The 25236-nt window shown below is 42.1% G+C and overlaps 1 protein-coding gene across 3 annotated transcripts in view; it reads right to left on the reverse strand.

Moving 5' to 3' along the window:
- rb1cc1 (RB1-inducible coiled-coil 1) overlaps positions 1-25236 on the reverse strand; it is a 193915-nt gene that overhangs the window by 117473 nt on the left and 51206 nt on the right. For all 3 annotated transcript variants that reach the window (XM_059980959.1, XM_059980953.1, XM_059980943.1), the window contains exons 6-7: positions 21868-22288; positions 11529-11699 (exon numbers count right to left, since the gene is read on the reverse strand). In XM_059980959.1, coding sequence (XP_059836942.1) covers positions 11529-11699; positions 21868-22288 — 592 coding nt within the window. The remainder of the gene's footprint in view (positions 1-11528; positions 11700-21867; positions 22289-25236) is intronic.

Consider the following 25236-nt stretch of genomic DNA (forward strand, 5'->3'; position numbering starts at 1 on the left):
AGTTGACTGGCAAAAGGGATACACAGCTGGAGAAGGGAAAGGATCATGGGACAGGAGGCCTAGGGAGAAAGAAAGGGGAGGGAAAGCACCAGAGGGAGATGGAGAGCAGGCAAGGAGTGTCTGTAAGAGGGGCAGAGAGAGAGAGAAAAAGGGGGGAAATAATTAATAAGGGGTCAGATATGTTCATGCCATCAGGTTGGAGACTACCCAGATGGAATATAAATTGTTGTTTCTCCAACCTCAGTGTGGCTTCACCTTGACAGTAGAGAAGGCCATGGTTTGACATATCAGAATGGGAATGGGACATGGAATTAAAAAGGGTGGCCATTGGGAGATCCTGTTTTCTCTGGCGGACAGAGCGCTGTTGTTCAGCGAAACAGTCTCCCAGTCTGCGTCGGGTCTCATCAATATATCAGGATAGTTTTTAATTTCTCGCTCACTCCCTCTCACAATCACTCATGGCCTGCTCTCCATCTTGCTCTGGTGCTCCCCTCCCCTTTTCTTTCTCGCTAAGCCTCCCGACCCATGATCCTCTTCCTTCTCTAGCCTTGTATCCCTTTTGCCAATCAACTTTCCAGCTCTTAGCTTCATCCCTCTCCCTTCTGTCTTCTCCTATCATTTCGAATCTCCCTCTCCCCCTCTCAAATCTCTTACTATCTCTTCTTTCAGTTAGTCCTGACAAAGGGTCTCGACCCGAAACTTTGACTGTACTTCTTTCTATAGATGCTACCTGGCATGCTGCATTCCACCAGCATTTTGTGTGTGTTGCGCTGCTTTAAATATGCCCAATTTCTTGGCCACCACGGCTTCTGTGGCAATGACTTCCAGAGATTCTCCACCCTCTGGTTCAAGAAATTCCTCCTCATCTCTGTTCTAAAGGGACATCCTTCTATTCCAAGTCTGGAACCAGAGGGCACAGCCTTGCCCACTATTAAAAACATCCACTCCATATCCACTTTACTGCGGTCTTATAATATTCAGTAGGTTTCAATGAGATCCCCCATTCATTCTTCTACATTTTAAAAACAACAGAGCCAGAGCCAACAAATTCATTAACCCTTTCATCCCCAGAATCATTCTCATAAATATCCTCTTTGATAGTGTGAAAATATCCTAATGTGGTCTAATCAAAGCCTTAAAGCCTCAGCATTACATCCTTGCTTTTATGTTCTATTCCTCTTGAAATGAATGCAAACATTGTATTTGTCTTCCTTTCACTAACTAAGCTTACAAGTTATTAAACTTCAGGGAATTCTGCGCTAGGATTCCCAAATCTTTTTGCACCTCCAATTTCTGAATTTGCTCACCATTGAGATGATGGCTTATGCCATTATTCCTTCTACCACAGTGCATGAACATATACCTCCCTTCACTGTATTCCATCTGCTAGTTCTTTGCACATTCTCTTAATCTGTCCAAGTCCTTTTGCAGACTCCCTGCTTTCTCAACACTACCTGCCCCTCCACTCGTCTTCTTATCATCCACAAACTTCACCACAAAGCTATCAATTTTGTCAACCAAAATCATTTACATACAATTCACTTCTTCCACACCAATTTTTAAGATATGAATTCAACTCTGACCTCATTAGCCCGGTGCCAATTTGCACATGGCTGTTTACAATCCACAGATAATTACCTTTTTGGCTGTGTTTTAGCTGGATCCCTAGCTGCTCCAATTCCCTCAATACAACCTCTTTCCTAATTCTTTCCACATTGTTGATACCAACATGGCTACAACAACTGGATCTTTCCCCTCCCACTCCAAATTCCTTAAGATGTCCCAAACCCAGGCACCAAACAGACAACACAGCCTTTCCAAATAATTGAGACAGAGAACTGCATCTATTCTCCTGACTACACTATCACAATTACATAGAACATAGCAATCTACAGCACATTACATTGGCCTCTCCTTTTCAAATGGCTCAACAAGTCAACAAACAGGGCACATCAGTAAACTAATCTCTTTTCTAACTTAGCCACTAAGTTTTTTTTAAATCATCCAGTGCTATGTGCCAATTCACGCTACCAATTTATTTCTCAAAATAATTACCACATATTTATAGTTTGATTGTTAAAAATAGATTATTTTGATCAAACAGATTTTAGTTTTCTAATTCACCTATACAATTGTCAACCTACTAACATTATAGTGGTTAAAACTTTGAAAGGAACTTTTGAAGAATTTCTAAAAGTTCATGGGAAGTCTAAGAGAGTTATGTCATCTGATATTGATGAGAGTGAGATCATGCCAAGGGCTAGCTAGCTAGCAAGCAGATATATACAGAGATCTATTAGCTAGCTGAGGCCTGCACAACTTTTTTCAGGTCCTATGCATGAACATTGCAGTAAATGTATGCTAAAAGCCAAATGTGGGAGATCTCTTGTCCTGGTGTCACCATCAAATCCAAGGACATTCAACAAATTGTGAGACGCTAAGGAACAAAGTAATCAATGGTGAAAAATGCAAATAGAAGTGCAATGAGCATGGATGACTTGCTACTCAGTGAGGAAAGTATCTCTATCTACACAATGTCCTACATCAAGGGGCCAATACAAGAAATTAAGGCAGTCATGAATTTAAAAAAAACACAGACACACACACACACACACACACGACCGACCGACCATTGGGATTGATAACCTTGGACTGCAAAGCACTCGAACTGACTAGAGACATCCAAACGGGCTCCTAACTCCCCATACTATACCCAAAACCATAAAAACCTAAAAAAAATCCAAATCTGAGCACTGCAGACAATGCAGTGTGGCATCATCTTGACCAGAAAATCTAGGTCCCAAAATTAGGTATCCAATCAACATGGTCTGAACATCTAAAATACAAATATTTTTTTTTGGTTGGGTGTGGGGATATAGGGAGCATCACCTCAAGAACTACAAGCTAACATTCTTCACCTTAGAACAGGATTTTATAGATATATAAAAATAAAAAAATTGGACCAGTAAACAGTTCAAAACAAATGAAAGGATGAAATACATTGCATAAGTTAAATAAATTTTCTCTCCATGTCAAAAATATTTGCAGGAACATTGATAAAATCCAACTCGTCATTCTCTGCAACTTCTGCCATTTTGAATGGCATCCTACCACCAAACACACCTTTACCTTCCCCCACTCTCTGCCTCCCTTCTGTGATCCCCTTGTCCATTCATCCCTCCCCACGAATCTCCCAGCTGGTATATATCCTGGCAAGCAACAGAAATGTTACATCTGCCCATTCACCTTCTCCCTTGCCTCCAAGCAGTCCTTCCAGGTAAAGCAACATTTCACCTCAGAACCCGTTGTAATCTATTGTATTGGGTACTCCCAATTCCACCTCCTCTGCGTTGGTGAGACCCAAGAAAATTGCTGGACTGCTTTGTTGAATGCCTCTGCTCCATCTGCCTAAAGTGGAACTTCCCAGGGGCCAAACATTTTAATTCCAATCCTCATTCCCGTTCTGACAAGTCAATCTATGACCTCCTCCTTTGCCATACTGAGTCCACTCACAGGATGGAGAAGCACCTCATATCCCATCTTGGTAGCCTCCAACCTGATGGCGTGAACACCGATTTCTCTTTCTGATAATTTTTTTTTCTTCTCTCTTTCCTCTTCTAGTCCCCACTCTGGCCTCTTACCTCTTTTCCTCACTGCCTATCACCTCCCCTGCTTCATCCCTTTTTCTAATAATCCACTGCTCTCCTATCAGATTCTTTTTCCGACCACCTAGCACCACCTATCACTTTCTGGCTAACCCTCCTTTACCCCACCCCCCCCCACTTTTTTGTTCTGGCATCCTCCAGCTTCCTTTCCAGTCCTGAAGGAGGATCTCTGTCTGATATGCTGACTCAGCATTTTGTGCGCGTTGCTCTGGATTTCAAGCATCCGCAGAATCTCTTACTTATTGGAAAACTCTTGCAGTAAATTCCATTTTCCCTACTTGCTAAGCACAACAATTACAGCATTTGACAAATCAAGCAGACAGATCACAGAATTTCATTAACACAACTACTTGTTTCAAAAACAGTATCTGTTAACAACTATCGTATCCAATTATTCCAGATAGAGAGTCACACAAACAAGTACCCTGGAATTTAGTAACAATGATAAAAAGCTGTTAACTCAAGTTATTATTACAAAACAATGGCAGCAATCTCCGTACATCCATGCCCATTAAACCTGAAAATTCAGAATTTACGGATAGTATTCCAATGGATCAGGAAGTTACTATTTTGGAACATCCTCCCATCAATTAAATCAAGCAAATAAGAATTAGAAGTATTAATAGACAATAGGCGCAGGAGTAGACCATTCGGCCCTTCTAGCCAGCACCACCATTCACTGTGATCATGGCTGATCATACTCAATCAGTACCCCGTTCCTGCCCTCTCCCCATATCCCTCGACCCCGCTATCTATAAGAGCTCTATCTAACTCTCTCTTGAATGCATCCAGAGACTTGGCCTCCACTGCCTTCTAGGGCACAACATTCCACATATCCACCACTCTCTAGGTGAAAAAGTTTTTCCACATCTCTGTTCTAAATGGCCTACCCCTTATTCTTAAACTGTGGCCTCTAGTTCTGGACTCACCTATCAGCAGGAACATGCTTCCTGCTTCCAGCGTGACCAATCCCTTAATAATCTTATATGTCTCAATCAGATCCCCTCTCACCCTCCTAAATTCCAGTGTCTACAAGTCCAGTTGCTCCAATCTTTCAACATATGACAGTCCCGCCATTCTGGGAATTAATCTTGTGAACCTACGCTGCACTCCCACAATAGCAAAAATGTCCTTCCTCAAATTTGGAGACCAAAACTGCACACAATACTCCAGGTGGGGTCTCACCAGGGCCCTGTACAGCTGCAGAAAGACCTCTTTACTCCTATACTTAATTCCTCTTGTTATAAAGGCCAGCATGCCATTAGCTTTCTTCACTTCCTGCTATACCTGCATGCTTGCTTTCATTGACTGATGTACAAGAACACCTAGATCTCGTTATACTTCCCCTTTTCCTAACTTGTCTCCATTTAGACAGTAATCTGCCTTCCTGTTCTTGCCACCAAAGTGGATAACCTCACATTTATCAACATTAAACTGCATTTGCCCACTCACCCAACCTGTCCAAGTCACCTTGCATTCTCATAACATCTTCCTGACATTTCACACTGCCACCCAGCTTTGTGTCATCAGCAAATTTGCTAATGTTATTTTTAATCCCTTCATCTAAATCATTAATGTATATTGTAAACAGCTGCGGTCCCAGCACCAAACCTTGCGGTACCCCACTGGTCACAGCCTGCCATTCCGAAAGGGACCCATTAATCGCTACTCTTTGTTTCCTGTCAGCCAGCCAATTTTCAATCCATGTCAGTACTCTGCCCCCAATACCATGTGCCCTAAATTTGCCCACTAATCTCCTATATGGGACTTTATCAAAAGCTTTCTGGAAGTCCAGGTACACTACATCCACTGGCTCTCCCTTGTCCATTTTCATAGTTACATCCTCAAAAAACTCCAGAAGATTAGTCAAGCATGATTTTCCCTTCATAAATCCATCCTGACTCGGACTGATCCGTCTACTGCTATCCAAATGTGTCGTAATTTCATCTTTTATAATTGACTCCAGCATCTTTCCCACCACTGACGTCTATAATTACCTGTTTTCTCTCTCCTTCCTTTTTTGAAAAGTGGGACAACATTAGCCACCCTCCAGTCAGCAGGAACTGTTCCTGAATTATTCTCAATCTCATACCAGTCTTTATTCTGCATTCTAAAATATTCAATGCCAGTTATAAATTGTCATAATTATACAGCACAAAAACAGGCCCACCAGCTCACCATGTTCATGCCAACTTTTTGCCCATCTGAACAAATCTCATTTCCCCACACTGGTACTCTATACTTCTGTCATTGCCTGAAGTATCTGTATAAATGTCTCAAAGATAATAATTCTATCAAATTCCACCATCTCATCTGGTAGCAAATTTCAGATATCAATAACCATACAAAACAAAATTTACCCCTCAGAACCCCCTTAAAATTTCTAACTCACCCCTTAAATCTACAGCCACTTGTTTTTGATACCCCTATAATTGGCGAAAGATTTTGTCTAACCGCTTAATCTACTGTACGTCTCTCAATACTTTTAATTCACTTAAGCTTCTCCATTTCAGTATAACAAGCCCAGTGTATCTAATCACACCCCATAATTCAGGCACTATAATTAAGGCAATATCCTTTGAATCTCCTCTGCATCCTCTTTAGGACACTACATCATTCCTATATAGTGTGATAACCAGACTACACTCAATAACTGTAAGTTAGGCCTAATGATCACTTGATAAAATTGCAACATAATATTAGAACTCATTCCACACACTACCTTGCGAGGGAAAGCAAGTCAACCGCCCCTCTTCATGTTGCTGCTTGCAGGGAACTGTAGCCTTGGAATGTTACATCTATTTATCAACTTTCCATGGTGCCTTACCATTTACTGAACACAGGTAATTTCCAGGTTCCGTTAACAGTTCTATTCTGATAAAAGTCAATGATTTCCAAGATGGCGGTGCGACGCAGCTTGCAGCGGCCACTCGAGCTGATTATCTGTTACTTGTGAAGTGGGGTGCCGTGCGCAATCATAATTGAGTGCAAACAGACGTGGGAGCACGGAGGAACATCAGGATATCTCCAGGAAGACCTTCCTTGTTGCTGCTGCTGCTGGGAAGAACAGGCCCCCAGTTCTCGGGGTCACGTTGCCGATGGCCATTGGCGGGGCTGTCTTAATACGCTCGGCAGAGGATGGTGCTCGGAGAAGCTGTGCCGAAGGCTCGACGGACTCAGAGTCTGCAGCGGTCGGGTCACTTTTGGTGTGTGCAGTGTCTGTAAGGCTGAGTCGGGCAGCGCCGTGGAAGTCCATAGCGGATGTATTCTCTCCTACTGCCGGCATGGGATGGCAAGTCTGTTGGGACCCTTGGGACTTGTGGAAACTGTGTTGATTTCTTTTGAACTTATAGTCCTTTAACAACATCTTTGGACTATTTTTACTGTGCCCATGGTCTGTTTTTTATCAATTATGCTTTTGTTTGCACTGTTGTAACTATATGTTTTAACTATGTGGTTTTGTGCAGGTCTGGCAGCTATAGTTTTTGGTCTTGTTTGTCTGGTAGATTTGGAGCTCCTTTCCGGGGAACGCGTTAAGACGGTAGCATGATGTTAATACGCATCAGCCTCTCCAGACTCTGGATTGGGGATTGCCGAACGTTATGTGGATTTTCTGGTGTAGTCTGTTTTGTCATATGCTTTTGTGATGTCTAATTTTTTAACTGCATTGCATTTGTGCTTTCTAAATGACAATAAACTGAATCTGAATCTAAGCTGTTTTTCCTCAAGTCATTTAATTTTACTTTACATACACTTACTATACTTTTTTGACTAATTATTCTAAGACCAAGCATAATTAAACAAGTGGAATACATACCACATCCAGTCATTAATGATTATCATTAAATAATATTTGTGCATTGGAGCATTTGAATAGTGTTGTTCTTACATAGCTTTGATCACCCATAGAGCACATAATGTTGTGCTGAACTAATTAGATTAGTAATTACAAGCCTAGTCCCTTTTGCTTACACAAATCTATATCCTTCCATTCCGGCATATTCATGTGCCTAAGAACCTCAAACACCTCTATCACATCTACATTCATTTCTACCCCTGGCAGTGCATTTCAAGCACTTACTGCTCTGTGTAAAAAGAAAATTTGCCACATGCATCTCCTTTGAACCTACCACTTCCTAGCTTTAATGCATGTTGTCTGATATGAAACGTTTCCATCCTGGGAAGAACATGCCGTCTACCATTGCTCAAAACCTTATAAACCTCTCAGGATACCTCTCAGCCTCTGCTACTCTAGACAAAACAATCCAAGTTGTCCAACCTCTCCTCATACCACACGCCATCTAATCTAGGCAGCGTTCTGGTAAATCTTTCCTGCAACCTTTTCCAAAGCTTCCACAACCTTCCAATAATGGGGTGATGAGAATTAAATGTAATACTCTAGATATGGTCTAACCAGAGTTTTATAAGGCTGCAACCCAACTTCCTGACTCTGTAACTCTATGCATCAATTATAAAGGAATTTTTTTTACTACCCTGTCAACTTGTGCAGCCACTTTCAGGAAGTTATGGACTTTGACCTCATGATCCCTCTGTGTCTTGTCTTCTCCATACTGTACCAACTGCTGCCACCGAGCTATAAACATGCAGGAGCACTGTGTGGTAAGTGCCTTTCTCAAGGACACACAAGCTGCCTCGGCTGAGGCTTGAACTAACGACCTTCAGATCACCAGCCAAAAGCCTTAACCACTTGGTCACATGTGTGTGAATACTAGTAATGGTTCTGCTATTAACAACATACTATTCCTTTACATTTGATCTCCCAAAGTCCAACACCTCACACATGACAACCCAGGAAGCCTTTGTGTATCCTTTCCTTTTTTTTAAAAACTTCCCAAAATCAAGTCGTCACTTTTATTGTCATTTCAACCATAACTGCTGGTACAGTACATAGTAAAAATGAGACGACGTTTTAACAGGACCATGGTGTTACATGACACAATACAAAAACTAGACTAAACTACATAAAAATCAACACAGAAAAAAAAACTACACTAGGCTACAGACCTACCCAGGACTGCATAAAGTGCACAGAACAGTGCAGGCATTACAATAAATAATAAACAAGATAATAGGGCAGTAAGGTTCTGGGCATTGAGGAGTCTGATAGCTTAGGGGAAGAAACTGTTACATAGTCTGGTCGTAAGAGCCTGAATGGTGCCTTTTCCCAGACGGCAGGAGGGAAAAGAGTTTGTATGAGGGGTGTGTGGGGTCCTTCATAATGCTGTTTGCTTTGCAGATGCAGCATGTAGTGTAAATATCAGTAATGGCGGGAAGAGAGACCCCGATGATCTTCTCAGCTGACCTCACTATCTGCTGCAGGGTTTTGCAATCTTGGTGCAATTTCCAAACCAGCCAGTAATGCAGCTGCTCAGGATACTCTCAATACAACCCCTGTAGAATGTGATAAGGATCGGGAGCGGGAGATGGACTTTCCTCAGTCTTTGCAGAAAGTAGAAATGCTGCTGGGCTTTCTTTGCTATGGAGCTGATGTTGAGGGACCAGGTGAACGCCAAGGAATTTGGTGCTCTTAACGATCTCTTACCGAGGAGCCGTCGATGTTCAGCAGGGAGGGGTCGTTCCATGCTCTTCTGATGTCAACAACTATCTCTGTTGTTCTGTTCACATTCAGAGACAGGTTGTTGGCTCTGCACCAGTCCGTTAGCCGCTGCACCTCCTCTCTGTAAGCTGACTCGTAGTTCTTGCTGATGAGACCCACCACAGTCATGTCATCAGCGAACTTGATGATGTGGTTTAAGCTGTGTGTTGCAGCACAGTCGTGGGTCAGCAGAGTGAACAGCAGTGGACTGAGCACACAGCCCTGGGGGCCTCCGTGCTCAGTGTGATGATGTTGGAGATGATGCTCCCGATCCGGACTGACTGAGGTCTCCCAGTCAGGAAGTCTAGGATCCAGTTGCAGAGGGAGGTGTTCAGGCCCAGTAGGCTCAGCTTTCCAATCAGTTTCTGAGGGTTGATTGTGTTGAATGCTGAACTGAAGTCTACGAACAGCATCTGAACGTATGTGTCTTTTTTGTCCAGGTGGGTGAGGGCCAGGTGGAGGGTGATGGCAATGGCAATGGTGTCGTCTGTTGAGTGGTTGGGACGGTACACAAACTGCAGGGGGTCCAGTGAGGGGGCCAGCAGGGTCTTGATATGCCTCATGACGAGCCTCTCGAAACACTTCATGGTGATAGATGTGAGCGCAACGGGCCGGTAGTCATTTAGCCAGGGCACACCAAAATGCATCAACTTCAAGGTTATTGTATGTCATTTCCAGTACACAAGTGTAAAGGACAAAAAGAATGTTACTTCAGATTCAATGCCGCACAAAAAAAAACACAATAGGACAAAGAAAACAATAATAAAATGAATACAATAAATATCAATATGTAAGATAGCTTATATACTAGAATGGTTGTACTGTTCCATATTCTATATATGTACATAGTGACTGTACACAAGATGACTGAAAAGAAATGATGGAGTATGTGGTGGGGTGGGTTAGTGGCTGGAGGTGTTGATCAGCCTTACTGGTTGGGGGAAAAGTAACTTGAGTCTGCTGGTCCTGGCGTGGTTGCCACATAGCCTCCTCCTTGATGGGTACGGGAAGCAAACAGTCCATGAGCAGGATGGTTTCATGGATAGGATACTTCATATTGCTGGCCTTTGTCAGCACCTTTCTGTATATTTGTCCTGATGACTGGCAGGCTGGTGTCACAGGTGCATTGGGCTTTACCAGGTTTAAAATCCACCTGACTATTCTGCCCAAAAACCAACTGTCCTCAATTTTCACAAGACCAATTTTTGCATCATTCATAATTTACTGATCATACCTCCTATATTTACATGCAAATTGTTAATATCAGGAGCAAAGGACTCAGCACTAATCCCTATGGTACAACTTTCAGTCACAGAAATTTGGATTATTAGTCAGCTCCTTTCGTACCTTGGTTCTTGGCTTCTTGAACCAGCCATGCAGGACCTTGTCAAAACCCTTACTGAAATCTATACAGACAATATCTATTGCCAATCTCTGTTACCTCTTCTAAAACCTCAAATTAGTGGAACAGGATTGCCACCCCCCCCCCCCCCCCCACAAAGCCATGCTGCCTAGCCCTGATTAATCCCTACTTTTCAAATGTACACATATCCTGTCTCTCAGATTGTTCTCCGCTAATTTGTCTACCATTGACTGACCTGTTTACCAGCCTGTGGTTACTTACATTATTTGAGAAGGGCAGCAGGATTAAGAAAAATACATTTGCCATTCTTCAGACTTCTAGAACCTCGTCCATAGCTGACAAAGATACAAAAGTCTCCACCCTTAATTCTTATAGCATTCTGGGATAGAACTTACTCCGCCCTAGTGACTTAAGAGTCAGAGGAATACAGCATGAAAACAAGCCCATCAGCCCAACCTGCCAGTACCATTTGCCCACATTTTATTTCAATTCCCCTAAACTCCATCTATCCATGTACATATCCAAATTTATTCATTTTCAAACATTTTATACACTAGTTAACAAAGCACTTAATGTGAATAGTTGTTCATTAAAAGTTCTGAGCATTGATGCTCTGACCAACTGATATCAGAAAAAAGTCTTTAAACACAAAGCTCCCCAATCTCAGTTTGCTAATTTCAGCATCAAGCAACATTGGCTCAGATACCGTAAACACAGGAAACAACATTCAATATTAATAGATATTGCAAACATGGACTGGCCATAACATCTGTTTGAAATGACATTAATAAACAGTGTAAACTTTGCAACATCTCAATCCTCTTAAATACTCTACATGATATGTTATCCTGTATTAACCTATATTTTTGTGATGAAGACTTACCTGGGCTAATTCTTTTTGTTCATTCACTAGTCTATTACAACTGGCTATCATTTGATCCAGGGCATACAATCGGTCCTCAAGTCCTTTAATTGCCTTCATGTTCTGATTATCAAGTTTTGAAATAGTTTCGTGACACTCTGTCAGAAATGGCTTAAGCATTTCTGGATCAAGCTGAAAGGAAGAGCAAAGTTTCATTATTTCTCTTCCAACATCTATATTTTCTGGTCATTTTTTTGTCCAATTTGCTGCCCCATAACCCAAAATGTATTCCTGTTATACAAATATACAATGGAATGAGAATCAGCAGGCCGTAGAAAATAAGTAACAGAAAAAAATAACAATCTACTTTGACTTCATTCAACAAATTGCTGAATATTTTAAACTTCCAAACAACCATTAAAAATATTCTAATTCTTAAGAATAATGACAAAATTCATCATCAGACCTCATATACCAACATTCAAGTCCAGGGCTCTATGGAAGAGATCGCACAAGGGTAGTATGGATGGGGTATGGCATGCTTGCCTTAATTAGTCAAGACTCTTGAGTTGAAAAAGTCAAGAATTATGTTACAGCTTTATAAAGTTAATTATTTATTTTGAGATAAAGTATGGTACAGGCCTGTCCAGCCCAATAAACCCACACCAACCAATTACAATTAATCTACTTACTCATACCCTTCTGGAATGTGGGAGAAAACCAGAGCACCTGGAGGAAACCACACAGTCACAGAGGAAATGTACAAACTCCTTTCAGATAGTGACAGAATTGAGCCCAGGCTACTAGTGCTGTAATAGCATTACACACTACAAAGCCACCCTAAAAAATACTACCTCATTCTCTTATCCTCTCCATGATCCACATCCATACAGGGATCAATTCTGATTACCCTATGGATGTGGGTCAAGGAGAGGATACAGATGCTCTCTAAATCAGAAGGCACAGAGAAGACAGACAAACAGTAGCTGTTTTAAATGGAGCAGCAGAGGCTGAAGGGAGACCTTCTACAAGTTTATAAAATGAAGGGACAGACACAGTATTCAGCAGGGTATCAGGGTAGAAATATCTAACACTAGACACATGCATTTAAGGAAAGAGGGGGGGAAATTGTTAAACAGGGTGTGGGTGTCATTGAGCAGAGGCAGACGCAGCTATGATAGAGGTGGTAAGAGAAAGTTAGGCATGTGAAGGTTCCTTAAGTAACAGGCACATTCCCATGTGGGTCCAACAAAGGGCTTGAAAAAGCAGGAAGTTTTTCTACAGAAGTCGTTGGAGTATTACAGAGATGCAACAGAAGCGTTGCTGCACAGGTCCGACAAAGAGCTTTTAAAAACCCCTGTCTCTACGAGAGAGAGGTACCGCCTAGCAGAGTGGTCATCGTAAGAGTGGTCGTCATATGGAATAGTCTTGGTTCAAAATAGTAAGGATTTATCTCAGCAAGGCTTCAGTGAGAACAGGCAGAGGCTCAGTAAGTTCATTCCTTATTTAATTCTAGAGAGAATAGGGGGTATGTCTACAAAGCTAGTGTTCTATTCTGGGTGTCAGATGTGGGATTTCCAAGAGACTACCAGCCTCCCCAGTGACCACATCTGCACCAGGTGCATTGAGATGCAGCTCCTTAGAGACCTTGTAGGGAACTGGAGCTGCAGCTCAATGACCTTTGGCTTGTTAGGGAAAGTGTAGCAGTGATAGACAGAAGCTACAGGGAGGTAGTCTCCCCCAAGGATACAGGAAACAGATAAGTGGATGACTGTCAGGAGGGGGAAGGGAGAACAACAGATAGTCAAGAGCATCCCCTGTGGCTGCCCCCCTCAATAATAAGTACTCCATTTTTACTGTTGGGTAGGGGGGAAATAGGGTGACGTACCTGGGGGAAGAAACAGTGACCGTGCCTCTGGCACTGAATCCAGCCCTGTGGCTCAGAGAGGCAGGTAACTGAAGAGGATGGTAGCAGCAATTAGGGACTCAATAGTCAGGAGACAGACGCAATTCTGTGGAAGCAAAAAGATAGATTGCCTCCGAAGTGCCAGGGTCCAAGATGTTTTTGGACACAACCACAATATACTGAATGGGAAGGTGACTAACCAGAAGCTGTGGGACACATTGCTAGCAAGAACATAGGAAGAAAAAGGTAGGTGGTCCTGAACAAAAGAATACAGGGAGTTAGGCAGGAAGCTGAGAAGTAGGACCTCAAAAATAGTAATTTCAGGACTGCTGCCTGTGCCATGCAACAGTGAGGATAGGAATAGAATAAGTAGGAAAGGGCAGTTGGCTCACAAATCGAGAAAGCTTGTAGATGGTGTGAGAGTGAAGAAGCGAAGATAAGCAGGTGATAGAGAAGGGATACGCTCAGACTGATGGTTTGAGATGTGTCTATATGCAAGGACTATCATGAACAAACTGGATGAGCTTAAGAGCGTGGATCAGTACTTGGACCTGTGATGTTGTGGCCATTAGAGAGACTTGGATGGCTCAGGGGCAGGAATAAGTGTCAGGCTTTAGATGTTTCAGAAAGGACAGGGAGGGAGGCAAAAGAGGTGAGGGTGTGGTACTGTTGATCAGAGATAGTGTCACTGCGGCAGAAAATGAGGAAGTCATAGAGGGGGTGTCTACTGAGTCTCTGAAGATGGAAGTCAAGAAAAAGAAAGGGTCAGTAACTCTACTGAGCGGCTTTTTTTAATAAACCACCCAATAGTAACGGAGACATCAAGGAGCAGATAGCGAGGCAGATTCTGGAAAGGTGTAATAGTAATGGTTTTCGTGGTAGGAGATTTTAATTTCCCCAATATTGACTGGCATCTCTCTAGAGTAAGAGGTTTAGATGGGGTGGAGTTTGTTAGGTGTATTCAGGAAGGGTTCCTAACACAAGATCTAGATAAACCTGTGCGACAAGAGGCTGTACTTGATCTGGTATTGGGAAATGAACCTGGTCAGTTGTCAGGTCTCTCAGTGGAAGAGCATTTTGGAAATAGTGATCACAATTCTATCTCCTTTACCATAGCATTCGAGAGGGATAGGAACAGACAAGTTAGGAAAGTGTTTAATTGGAGTAAGGGGAAATATGAGGCTATCAGGTGGGAACTTGGAAGCATAAACTAGGAACAGATGTTCTCAGGGAAAAGTGGCAAATGTTCAGAGGATACTTGCTTGGTGTTCTGCATAGGTACGTTCTAATGAGACACGGAAAGGATGACAGGGTACAAGAACTGTGGTGTACAAAGGCTGTTGAAAATCTAGTCAGGAAGAAAGGAAGATCTTACAAAAGGTTCAAAAAGAAAAAAAAGTAATGATAGAGATCTAGAAGATTATAAGGCTAGCAGGAAGGAGCTTAAGAATGAAATTAGGAGAGCCAGAAGGGGCCATGAGAAGGCCTTGGCAAGCAAGATTAAGGAAAACTCCAAGGCATTCTACAAGTACGTGAAGTGCAAGAGGATCAGACCTGAGAGAATAGGACTGATCGAGTGTGACAGCGGAAAAGTGTGTATGGAACCAGAGGAGATAGCAGAGGTACTTAATGAATACGTTGCTTCAGTATTCACTTTGGAAAAGGACCTTGGCGATTGTAGGGACGATGTACAGTGGACTGAAAAGCTTGAGCATATAGACATTAAGAAAGAGGATGTGCTGGAGCTTTTGGAAAGCATTAAGTAGGATAAGCCACCGGGACCGGATGAGATATAACCCAGAGGGCAGAGATTGCTGAGCCTCTGGCAATTATCAATGCATTATCAATGGGGACAGGAGAAATTCTGGAGGATTGGAGGGTTCCAGATGTTGTTCCCTTTTTCAAGAAAGGGAGTATAGATAGCTCAGGAAATTATGGATCAGTGAGTCTTACTTCAGTAGTTGGTAAGTTGATGGAGAAGATCCTGAGAGTCAGGATTTATGAACATTTGGAGAGGCATAATATGATTAGGAATAGTCAGCGTGGCTTTATAAAAGGCAAGTCAAGCCTTAATAGCTAGACTGAATTTTGAGGATGTGACTAAGCTCACTGATGAAGGTAAAAGCAGTAGATGTACTTTATATGGATTTCAGCAAGACATTTGATAAGGTACCCCATTAAAGGCTTATGGAGAAAGTAAGGAGGCATGGGATCCAAGCAGACATTGCTTTCTGGATCCAGAACTGGCTTGCCCACATAAGGAAAACAGTGCTTGTAGATGGGTCATATTCTGCATGGAGGCTGGTGACCAGTGCTGTGCCTCAGGGATCTATTCTAAGACCCCTTCTCTTTGTGATTTTTATAAATGACCTGGATGAGGAAGTGGAGGGATGGGTTAGTAAATTTGCTGATGACACAAAGTTTGGAGGTGTTGTGGATAGTGTGGAGGGTTGTCAGAGGTTACAGCGGGACATCGATAGGTTACAAAACTGGGCTGAGAAGTGGCAGATGGGAGTTCAACTCAGATAAGAGTGAAGTGGTTCATTTTGGTAGGTCAAATATGATGGCAGAATATAGTATTAATGGTAAGACGCTTGGCAGTGTGGAGGATCAGAGGGATTTTGGGGTCCTAGTCCATAGGACACTCAAAGCTGCTGCACAGGTTGATGCTGTGGTTAAGATGGCATACGGTATATTGGCCTTCAACAACCATGGGATTGAGCTCAAGAGCCCAGAAGTAATGTTACATCTATATAGCACCCTGGTCAGACCCCACTTGGAGTACAGTGCTTAGTTCTGGTCACCTCACTACAGGAAGGATGTGGAAAGTATAGAAAGGATGCAGAGGAGATTTACAAGGATGTTGCGTGGATTAGGCAGCATGCCTTATGAGAATAAGTGAGTGAACTCCGCCTTTTTTCCTTGGAGCAACAGAGGATGATAGGTGACTTGATAGAGGTGTACAAGATAATGAGGGTCATTGGTCGTGTGGATAGTCAGAGGCTTTTTCTCAGGGCTGAAATGGCTAACACGAGAGGGCACAGTTTTAAAGTGCTTGGAAGTGGGTACAGAGGAGATGTCAAGGGTAAGTTTTAAAAAAAACACGCAGAGAATGTTGAGTGCATGGAATGGCTGCCAATGACAGTGGTGGAGACAGATACAATGGGGTCCTTTTAAAGGTTCCTAGATAGGTATATGAAGCTTAGAAAAATAGAGAGTTATGCATAACCCTAGGTAATTTCTAAAATCGGTACATGTTCAGCACAGTATTGTGGGCCGAAGGGCCTGTATTGTGCTGTAGATTTTCTGTGTTTCTAATAAGGTAGTAGATAAAGGATTGGAGCAGTGGTTCAGATTTCTGGATAATTGGGACCTGTACAAGAGGGATAGATTGCACTTCAATCAGAGGAGGACCAACAATATTGCAGGCAGATTTACTAGAGCTGTTGGGAGTGGTTTAAACTAAAATGGCAGGGGGATGAGAACCAGGATGATGAAGCTGAGGATGAGCCAGCAGGTTTACAAGTAGATGATTGGTGTAACATGAATGTAAGGAAGGACAAGCCTATGACTGGGTATAAATACAGACAGAGCAAAGTGTTAAGTTTTACCACAGAGGCAAAATTCAGAAGGACAAAGAATGCAGGACTGAAGGTGCTGTGTTTAAATGCACGAAGCATTTGAAATAAGGTACAGTTAGAGATTGGTCTATATGACATTGTGGACATCATTGAGGCATGGGTGAAAGGAAGACTTTGTTGGGAGCATAACATCAAAGAGTATACTTTGTCTTTGCAGGATGGCATCAGTGGTGGGGTGGCTCTGTTAGTAAGGGATGGAATTACATCTTTAGAAAGAAGTGACATAGGGTCAGAGAATGTTGAATCTTTATGGGTGGAGTTAAGAAATTGCAAGGGTAAAAAAAATATGAAAATAAAAACATAATAAATAGGAGGAGCAGGCCATCTGTCCCGTCAAGCCTGTTCCGCCATTCAATAAGATCATGGTTGATCTGGCTGTGGACTCATCTCCACCTACCTGCTTTTTCCTCACAACCCTCAATTCCCCTACTATGCAAAAATATTTTCAACTTTCTCTTAAATATATTTACTGAAATGGCCTCCACCTCTTTATTGGGCAGAGAATTACAGAGATTCACCACTCTCTGGGAAAAGCAGTTCCTCTTCATCTCCATCCTAAATCTACTCCCCTGAATCTTGAGGTTATGTCCCCAAGTTCTAGTCTCACCTACCAGTGGAAACAACTTTCCTGCCTCTATCTTATCTATCCCTTTCATAACTGCTTCTTTCTGATCTCCTCTTATTCTTCTTGTATCGTATACAGGCCTCCAAATAGTAGCCAAGATATGGGGTTGAGATTGCAAAGCGAGCTGGAAAAGTCATATAATAAGAGAAAGGCCACAAATGTAATCGGAGACTTCAATATGCAAGGGGATTGGGAAAATCAGGTTGGTGTCAGATCGCAAGAGAGGGATTTGTTGGAATGCCTTCTTGGAGCAGCTTGTGGTTGAGCCTACTCAGAAAAGCCATCTTACAGTGACCATATGATTGAATTCATACTGCAATTTGAAAGGAAGAAGCACAAGTCACATGTATCAGTATTTCAACAAAATAAAGGGAATTACAGAGGCATGAAAGAAACTTGCCCAGGTGGATTGGATAAGGATACTAGCAGGGATGACAGCAGAACAGAGGTGGCTAAAGTTTCTGGGATTAGTTCACTAGGCACAGGATAGATATGTCCCACAGAGGAAGAAGTTCTCAAATGCTCAAATGGGAACAGACAAAGAAAGTTAAGGACTGCATAAAAGCCAAGGAAAAGGCATAAAAGATAGCAAAAGTGAGTGGGAAGTTGGATAATTGGGAAGCTTTTCAAAAAACAACAAAGGCAACTAAAAAAGCTATAAGGGAAAAGATGAAATACAAGGGCACATTAGCCAATAATATAAAGCAGAATACCAAAAGATTTTTTCAGTTGTGTAAAGAGTAAAAGGGAGGCAAGAGTTGATATTGCACCACTGGAAAATGACGCTGGTGATGTAAAATGGGGGACAGAGAAATGCCAAATGAACTTAATGGGTACTTTGCATCTGTCTTCCCTGTGAAAGACATTAGCAGCATGCCAGAGGTCTGTGAGCATCAGGGATCATGGGTAAGTGCCATTGCTATTACAAAGGAAAATGTGCAAGGCTAATGTAAAGGTTTTAAGGTGAATAAGTCACCTGTACCATACGGCCAACATCCCAGAGACCTGACAGAGGTTGCTGAAGAGATAACAGATGCATTGGTCATGATTATTGAAGAATCATTTGATACTGGCATGGTCCTGGAGGACTGGAAGATTGCAGATGTCACTCCACTCTTTAAGAAGAAACAAAGGCAAAAGAAAGGAAGTTATCAGCCAGTTAGCCTAACCTCAGAGGTTGGGGAAGTGTTGGAGTCTATCATTAAGAATGAGATTTCAAGGTTCTTTGAAGACTACTGATAAAATAAGTCAAAAGTCAGTATGGTTTCTGTAAAGAGACATCTTGCCTAACAAATCTGATAGAATTATTTGAGGAAGTAATAAGCAGGGTGGACAAAGGAAAGGCAGTGGATATCATTTACTTGGATTTTCAAAAGGCATTTGGTAAGATGCCACACATGAGGCTGCTTAACAAGATTAAATTTTACAGTGTGACAGAAAAGATACTAGTATGGACAGCAGAATGACTGACAGGCAGAAGGTAGTGAGTGGGAATAATAGGGGTCTTTTCTGGTTGACTGCCAGTGACTAGTGGTGTTCCTCAGGGGTCAGTATTAAGACCACTATTTTTCACATTGGAAAACAATGATTTAGATAATGGAATTGATTGTTTCATGGCAAAGGAAACAGATAGGTGGAGGGGTAGGTAGTGCTGAAGTAGCAATACAATCGCAGCCGGGCTTAGACAAAAATGGAAGAATGGACAAAAAATGGCAGACGGAATAATGTCTGGAAATGTACGATAATGCATTATGGTAAAAGGAAAAATAGTGCAGACTTATATAAATGGGGAGAAGGATCAGACATCAGAGGTGCAGAGTGGCTTAGGGTTCCTCCTGCAAGACTCCCCGAAGATTAAATTACAGGTTGAGTCTGTTGTAAAGAAGACAAATACAATGTTAGCATTTATTTCAAGAGGAATAGAATACCGTGGTTAAGAAAGCATATAGTGCATTGGCCTTCATCAATCATGGGATTGAGTTTAGGAGCCGAGAGGTAATGTTGCAGCTATACAGGACCCTGGTCTGACCCCACTTGGAATACTGTGCTCAGTACTGGTTGCCTCACTATAGGAAGGATGTGGAAACCATAGAAAGGGTGCAGAGGAGATTTACTAGGATGTTTCCTGGATTGGGGAGCATGCCTTATGAGAATAGGTTGAGTGAATGTAACCTTGTTTCCATGGAGCAACGGAGGAGGAGAGGAAACCTGATAGAGGTGTATAAGATGAGAGGCATTGATCATGTGGGAAGTCCCAAGGCTGAAATGGCTAGCACAAGGGCACAGTTTTAAGGTGCTTGGAAGTAGGTACAGAAGAGATATCAGGGTTAAGTTTCATATGTAGAGAGTGGTGAGTGCGTGGAATGGGCTGCCAGCGACGGTGGTGGAGGTGGATACGACAGGGTCTTTTAAGAGACTCCTGGACAGGTATATGGAGCTCAGAAAAATAGAGAGCTATTGGTGACCCTGGTAATTTTTCAGGTAAGGATGCATTCGGCCGAAGAGCCTGTATTGTGCTGTAGGTTTTCTATATTTCTGTGTTACTATAAAAGCAAGGAGGTATGCTGAGCGTTTATAAGACACTAGTCAGGCTGCACTTGGGAGTATTGTCAACAGTTTTGGGCCCCATATTTCAGAAAGCATGTGTTGTCTTTGGAGAGAGTCCAGAGGAGGTTCACAAAGAAGATTCTGGAAATGATTGGCATTTGGCAGCTTTGGGCTTGTACTCACTGGAATTTAGAAGAATGCAGGGAGATCTCAGTGAAACCTACTGGATGTTGGAAGGACTAGTTGGGGTGGATGTGGAGAGGATATTTCCTATGGTGGGGGTATCCAGAACTAGAGGGCACAGCCTCAAAATTAAGGAGTGACCCTTTAAAACAGAGGTCAGGAGGAATTTTTGTTAGTCAGAGTTAGTAAATCTGTGGAATGCTCTGCCATCAACTGCAGCTGAGGCAATTCAATACGTATATTTAAGGTGGAAATTGATCATTCCCTGCTCGGTCAGGGCATCAAAAAATATGGTGAGAAGGCAGATGTATGGGAGTGGGATCCGAGATCAGCTATGATGGAAAAGTGGAGCAGACCCGACAGGATGAATCGCCTAATACTGCTCCTATAGCTTATGGTCTTAAAGTAATTACAACCACAGGTGGTATTGGGGATAAGGTCCCACTACCTATTAAATGTTCCTAATGGCATGCATCTCAAACAGCCAAGTTTAGCCTCCACTTGTGGCATGTGGCTTAGCTACTAAGCCCAAGGGAACATTTCTACTGACAGGAGAGGAGGCAAAGGCAGGTTACTAGTGCCTTAAAACCAATTGCTTCATGCAGATGGGTCATATAAGCAGTGGTTGTCAGCTCTTTTAAGAGAAGGTAAACTCTAATCTCAAACCTCCACTGCCTTGCGACTATACCTGCTCTTGGAGAAGGTTTTGAGGGTAAACGTCAAGAAAAATCTGGAGCTGGAGTCCCTACATAAGTCCTACATTGAGTTCAACACTGCCTGGCATTCGTTTGGATTCATCAGCTGCGTGGTGAAGGGACGCCTGCTGCATCAGCAACAGCTTGCTCTCCAAATCACACTGCCCTGGCTTGCATATTATGTCAACAGCTGGAATGCAACATCCATGCTCAAGTCCAATCAACAGAGGGCCTCAAGATACATGAACATGCAAAGAATGATGAGATATGGACCATATCTTGGAGGCAGGGATTAGGTGTCATTAGTTAATTATTTCAACACAACATCATGCATCAAAAGGCCTTTTCCTTTGCTATACTGTTTTATGCTCTATAGTTAGCATAGTTTCGTGAGGTATATCAGATTCAAAACAAAAGGAGAATACCAGAATTTACTCCCTTAGGGTAAAACCAAGAAAGGGGATTGTAAAGGACCAACATTAAACTTCTAAAGAAAAATCAACTCACTGCAAATAGATAATATAAGAAATGCAGTTTCAATTTGTTTTCAAAACACCAGATGGGATAGACATGTTTAAAAAGCTGTATTTCACTTTGAAGCAGGAGTTCCCAACCCATTTTATGCCACAGACTCCTACTATTTACCAAAGAGGTCCATGAAGCCCAGGTTGGGACACCTAAATCGTAACTTGAATATACACCCATTTATAATATCCTGTATTGCAATTTTCAAGCAATCTTCTGAATTTCAAATCTCACTTACTCGGTTCATTGAATCAAAGCACTTCCTGACTAGTGACTCCACATCGTTTGGTCTGTCTTGTACATTAATCCAGTCCAGTAAGGAGACATTAAACAAAGCTTGGTCATTCATTTCTTCATTTAATTCATTTTCTACTATGGTCCTCTGAGTGCTCCCCATGCTGTTCTCAATGTCTTTCTCTTCTTGCAGAACACTGTTCTGAGCAGAATGTCCACATGACACAGAACTGGAAGGTGACTTCCTGCAAACTGCAGGTTTAACAGAACAAAGTACTGAATTGTTGGACTTCTCACCCAGCTCTTCTTCAACACTTTCACTTCCTGCAGGGAACTTGAGTCTCTCCTGACACTCACGGTAGCTATGCCTGGTCAGGCACTCCAATAGTGGCATTTTAGCCATAACTGAGACAGCTGTGCCTAAGCTTGATTCAAATTAAAGGCAACACATTAGTACAACTTGAAGTAACTGAACAGCCTGGAACATTTACAACATCACTCTTCTCCCCCACCCCCAAAAAGATAGCAAAGATCAAACATTAAATCATAAATATTAAATAGGTTCTGAAGACACATGCCACTTCAGCTATACATTAAAAATGCAGCAGGAGTTTCTGCCAGCACTCTTGTCAAGCTAGAACTTTGTAGAATATATGACATTAGGACATGCATCAGAGCTGCTCCCATGATTGTGCACTTGTATAAATGCCATAATTTTGTGGATTTCTATGTTTTTCCTTTCAATTAAAATAGTACCAATACTTAGTTTGAACAGATGACTATCAGCTTTGAGATTTGCTTTAAAATTATTTTAAAACTTATATTTTTACAAAATATTTAATCACAGTATTCTAAGTATCTTATGCAGTTTCCCCAAAATTATTCACTCAAAGTGGAGGCAATCTTTAGGCTTTACACCCAAAAAATAGCAAAATCCTGATTCATTAACAACATAAAGGAAAACTTGTATAACTAATACCAACTAGGTGCATTAATTATTTTACTGCCAGACACAGGACAAATACAAGTATAGCAGCCCTATGGAAACAAATAATGAGAACATCAGTTTGACAGAAAAGACCAGTAACCAGATTCACAAAACAAGATCAAAGGATATGAAGATGCAACACATAAAACTCTGAAGGTAATCAGCGGATCAGGCAGAATCGATGGAGGGAAATAAACAGTTGATATTTTGGGCCAAGAGCCTTCAACAGGGCTGGAAAAGAAGGTGGAAGAAGCCAGAATTATAAGGGGAGGATAGGGGAAGGAGCACAAGCTGGCAGATGATGGGTGAACATGAGGTAATCTGCAGATGCTGGAAATTCAAACAACACACACAAAATGCTGGTGGAACACAGCAGGCCAGGCAGTATCTATAAGGAGAAGCACTGTCGACGTTTCGGGCCAAGACTTTCAAATCTCTTAATATCTTTCCCTTTCAGTTAGTCCTGACGAAGGGTCTCAGTTCGAAATGTTGACAGTAACTCCTCCTTATAGATGCTGCCTGGCCTGCTGTGTTCCACCAGCATTTTGTGTGAGATGATGGGTAAAGCTACACAAGGTCAGCAAATGAGGGAGAGGTTGAATAAACTCGGAGTGGATTGAAAGAGGAAAAGTGCTGAAGAAGAAAGAATCTGATAAAAAAAAAGTGGATCATGGTAAAAAGGAGAGAGGCGTGGCACCAGTGGGAGGTGAGGAAATGGGTTAAGAGGGGGAACCAGAATGGGAAATGGAAAAGAGAGAAGGGGAGGAAGGATAAATTACTGAAGTTAGAGAAATCAATGTTAATGATGTCCGATTGGTAGCTTCCAATCCGGCTTCAATCACCTGCCAGCCAGCTTGTACTCCTTAACCTACCCCCACATTCTTCTTCTGGCTTCTTCCCCCTTCTTTTCCAGTCTTGGTGAAGAGCCTCAGCCCAAAATGTCAACTGTTTATTCCCTTCCTTTGCTGCTGCCTGAACTGCTGAGTTCCATCAGCATTTTCTCTTTTGCTCTGGATATCCAGCAAATGCCGAATCTCATGTGCATATGAAGGATTTAGCCTCAAACTGAGGGCCAAATGATAATTTCAAACATGATTGACTGCAATAAATAACTTTGAAAACAGTGCCTTGTAGAAGGTCAGTTAATGTGATGTGGGCAATTAAGAAGAAATAGCAGTGCCATCTAGTGTGATAACTAAACATTTTTTTACAGTGGATGATTAAATCTAAATTCTCACCACTTATGATCAGGCATCGCACAGTTGGATATAAGTATTGCTAACACTTGATCAAGACTTGTAGAATAACAGAAAAAGCATTTGGTAACCTTTAAATATCTGAGTGTTACAGAATACATTATTAGTCATCTGCCTAGGGGGAGAGGGGGAGAGGGGGAGAGGGGGAGAGGGGGAGAGGGGGAGAGGGGGAGGGGGGGAGAGGGGGAGGGGGGGAGGGGGGGAGGGGGGGAGGGGGGGAGGGGGGGAGGGGGGGAGGGGGGGAGGGGGAGGGGGAGGGGGAGAGGGAGAGGGAGAGGGAGAGGGAGAGGGAGAGGGAGAGGGAGAGGGAGAGGGAGAGGGAGAGGGAGAGGGAGAGGGAGAGGGAGAGGGAGAGGGAGAGAGAATTTCAGGTAGGGATGGTAAGGGAGTAAATAATGACCAAGCCTTAAGGTTAAATCCCAGTTCCTATCAGATGTTTTTCTTTTCCATACATGCATCACATTCCTAGGTTCATGCTTATAATGATACACTTCATATTACATTAACCTCTCATTAGTAACAATACAATTCATTCACTGGAAGGAGGGTGGGCATCTTAATAGAAACAGTGAGCTCTATCTGCTCTTTCCAAGAATGTAGTTATAGAAATTATAAATAGAAAATTCAAGTGCATGCTGTTGCAAATTATAAACACAATAACTGAGTTAAAAAAAGCATTTGGAAACATTGTGTTCTCGTAATATAGGAGGACATTCAATCCACTGAGCCTATGCTAATTCTCAAAGCTGCCCCATTAATCCCAAACTCCACTTGCTCCACTGTTACATGTTCTTTATTATATCAGTTCCAACTTATTCTGCTATACTTGAGGTTAGGTTAAAAAAAATACTACTTTCAAGATAAATCAAAGTATCAAAGTAAATTGTGTGGCAAAGTTTTGGTTAATGTTCAAAGTAAGTTTATTATCGATGTACATATGTATCATCATATACAACCCTGAGCTTCATTTTCTTGTAGGCATATTCAATAAATCCATAATAGAATAATAACCATAAATGAATCAATGAAGGGATAGAACAAAATAATATTCAATTCCTTGACTATTATAGTCCAACAAAATTAAGATAAAATAGCGACAGTGGAGGCTGAAGGAAGGATGAGCAACCTA

This window comes from Hypanus sabinus, chromosome 1 (assembly GCF_030144855.1).
Source record: "Hypanus sabinus isolate sHypSab1 chromosome 1, sHypSab1.hap1, whole genome shotgun sequence".
NCBI classification, from domain to species: Eukaryota; Metazoa; Chordata; class Chondrichthyes; order Myliobatiformes; family Dasyatidae; genus Hypanus; species Hypanus sabinus.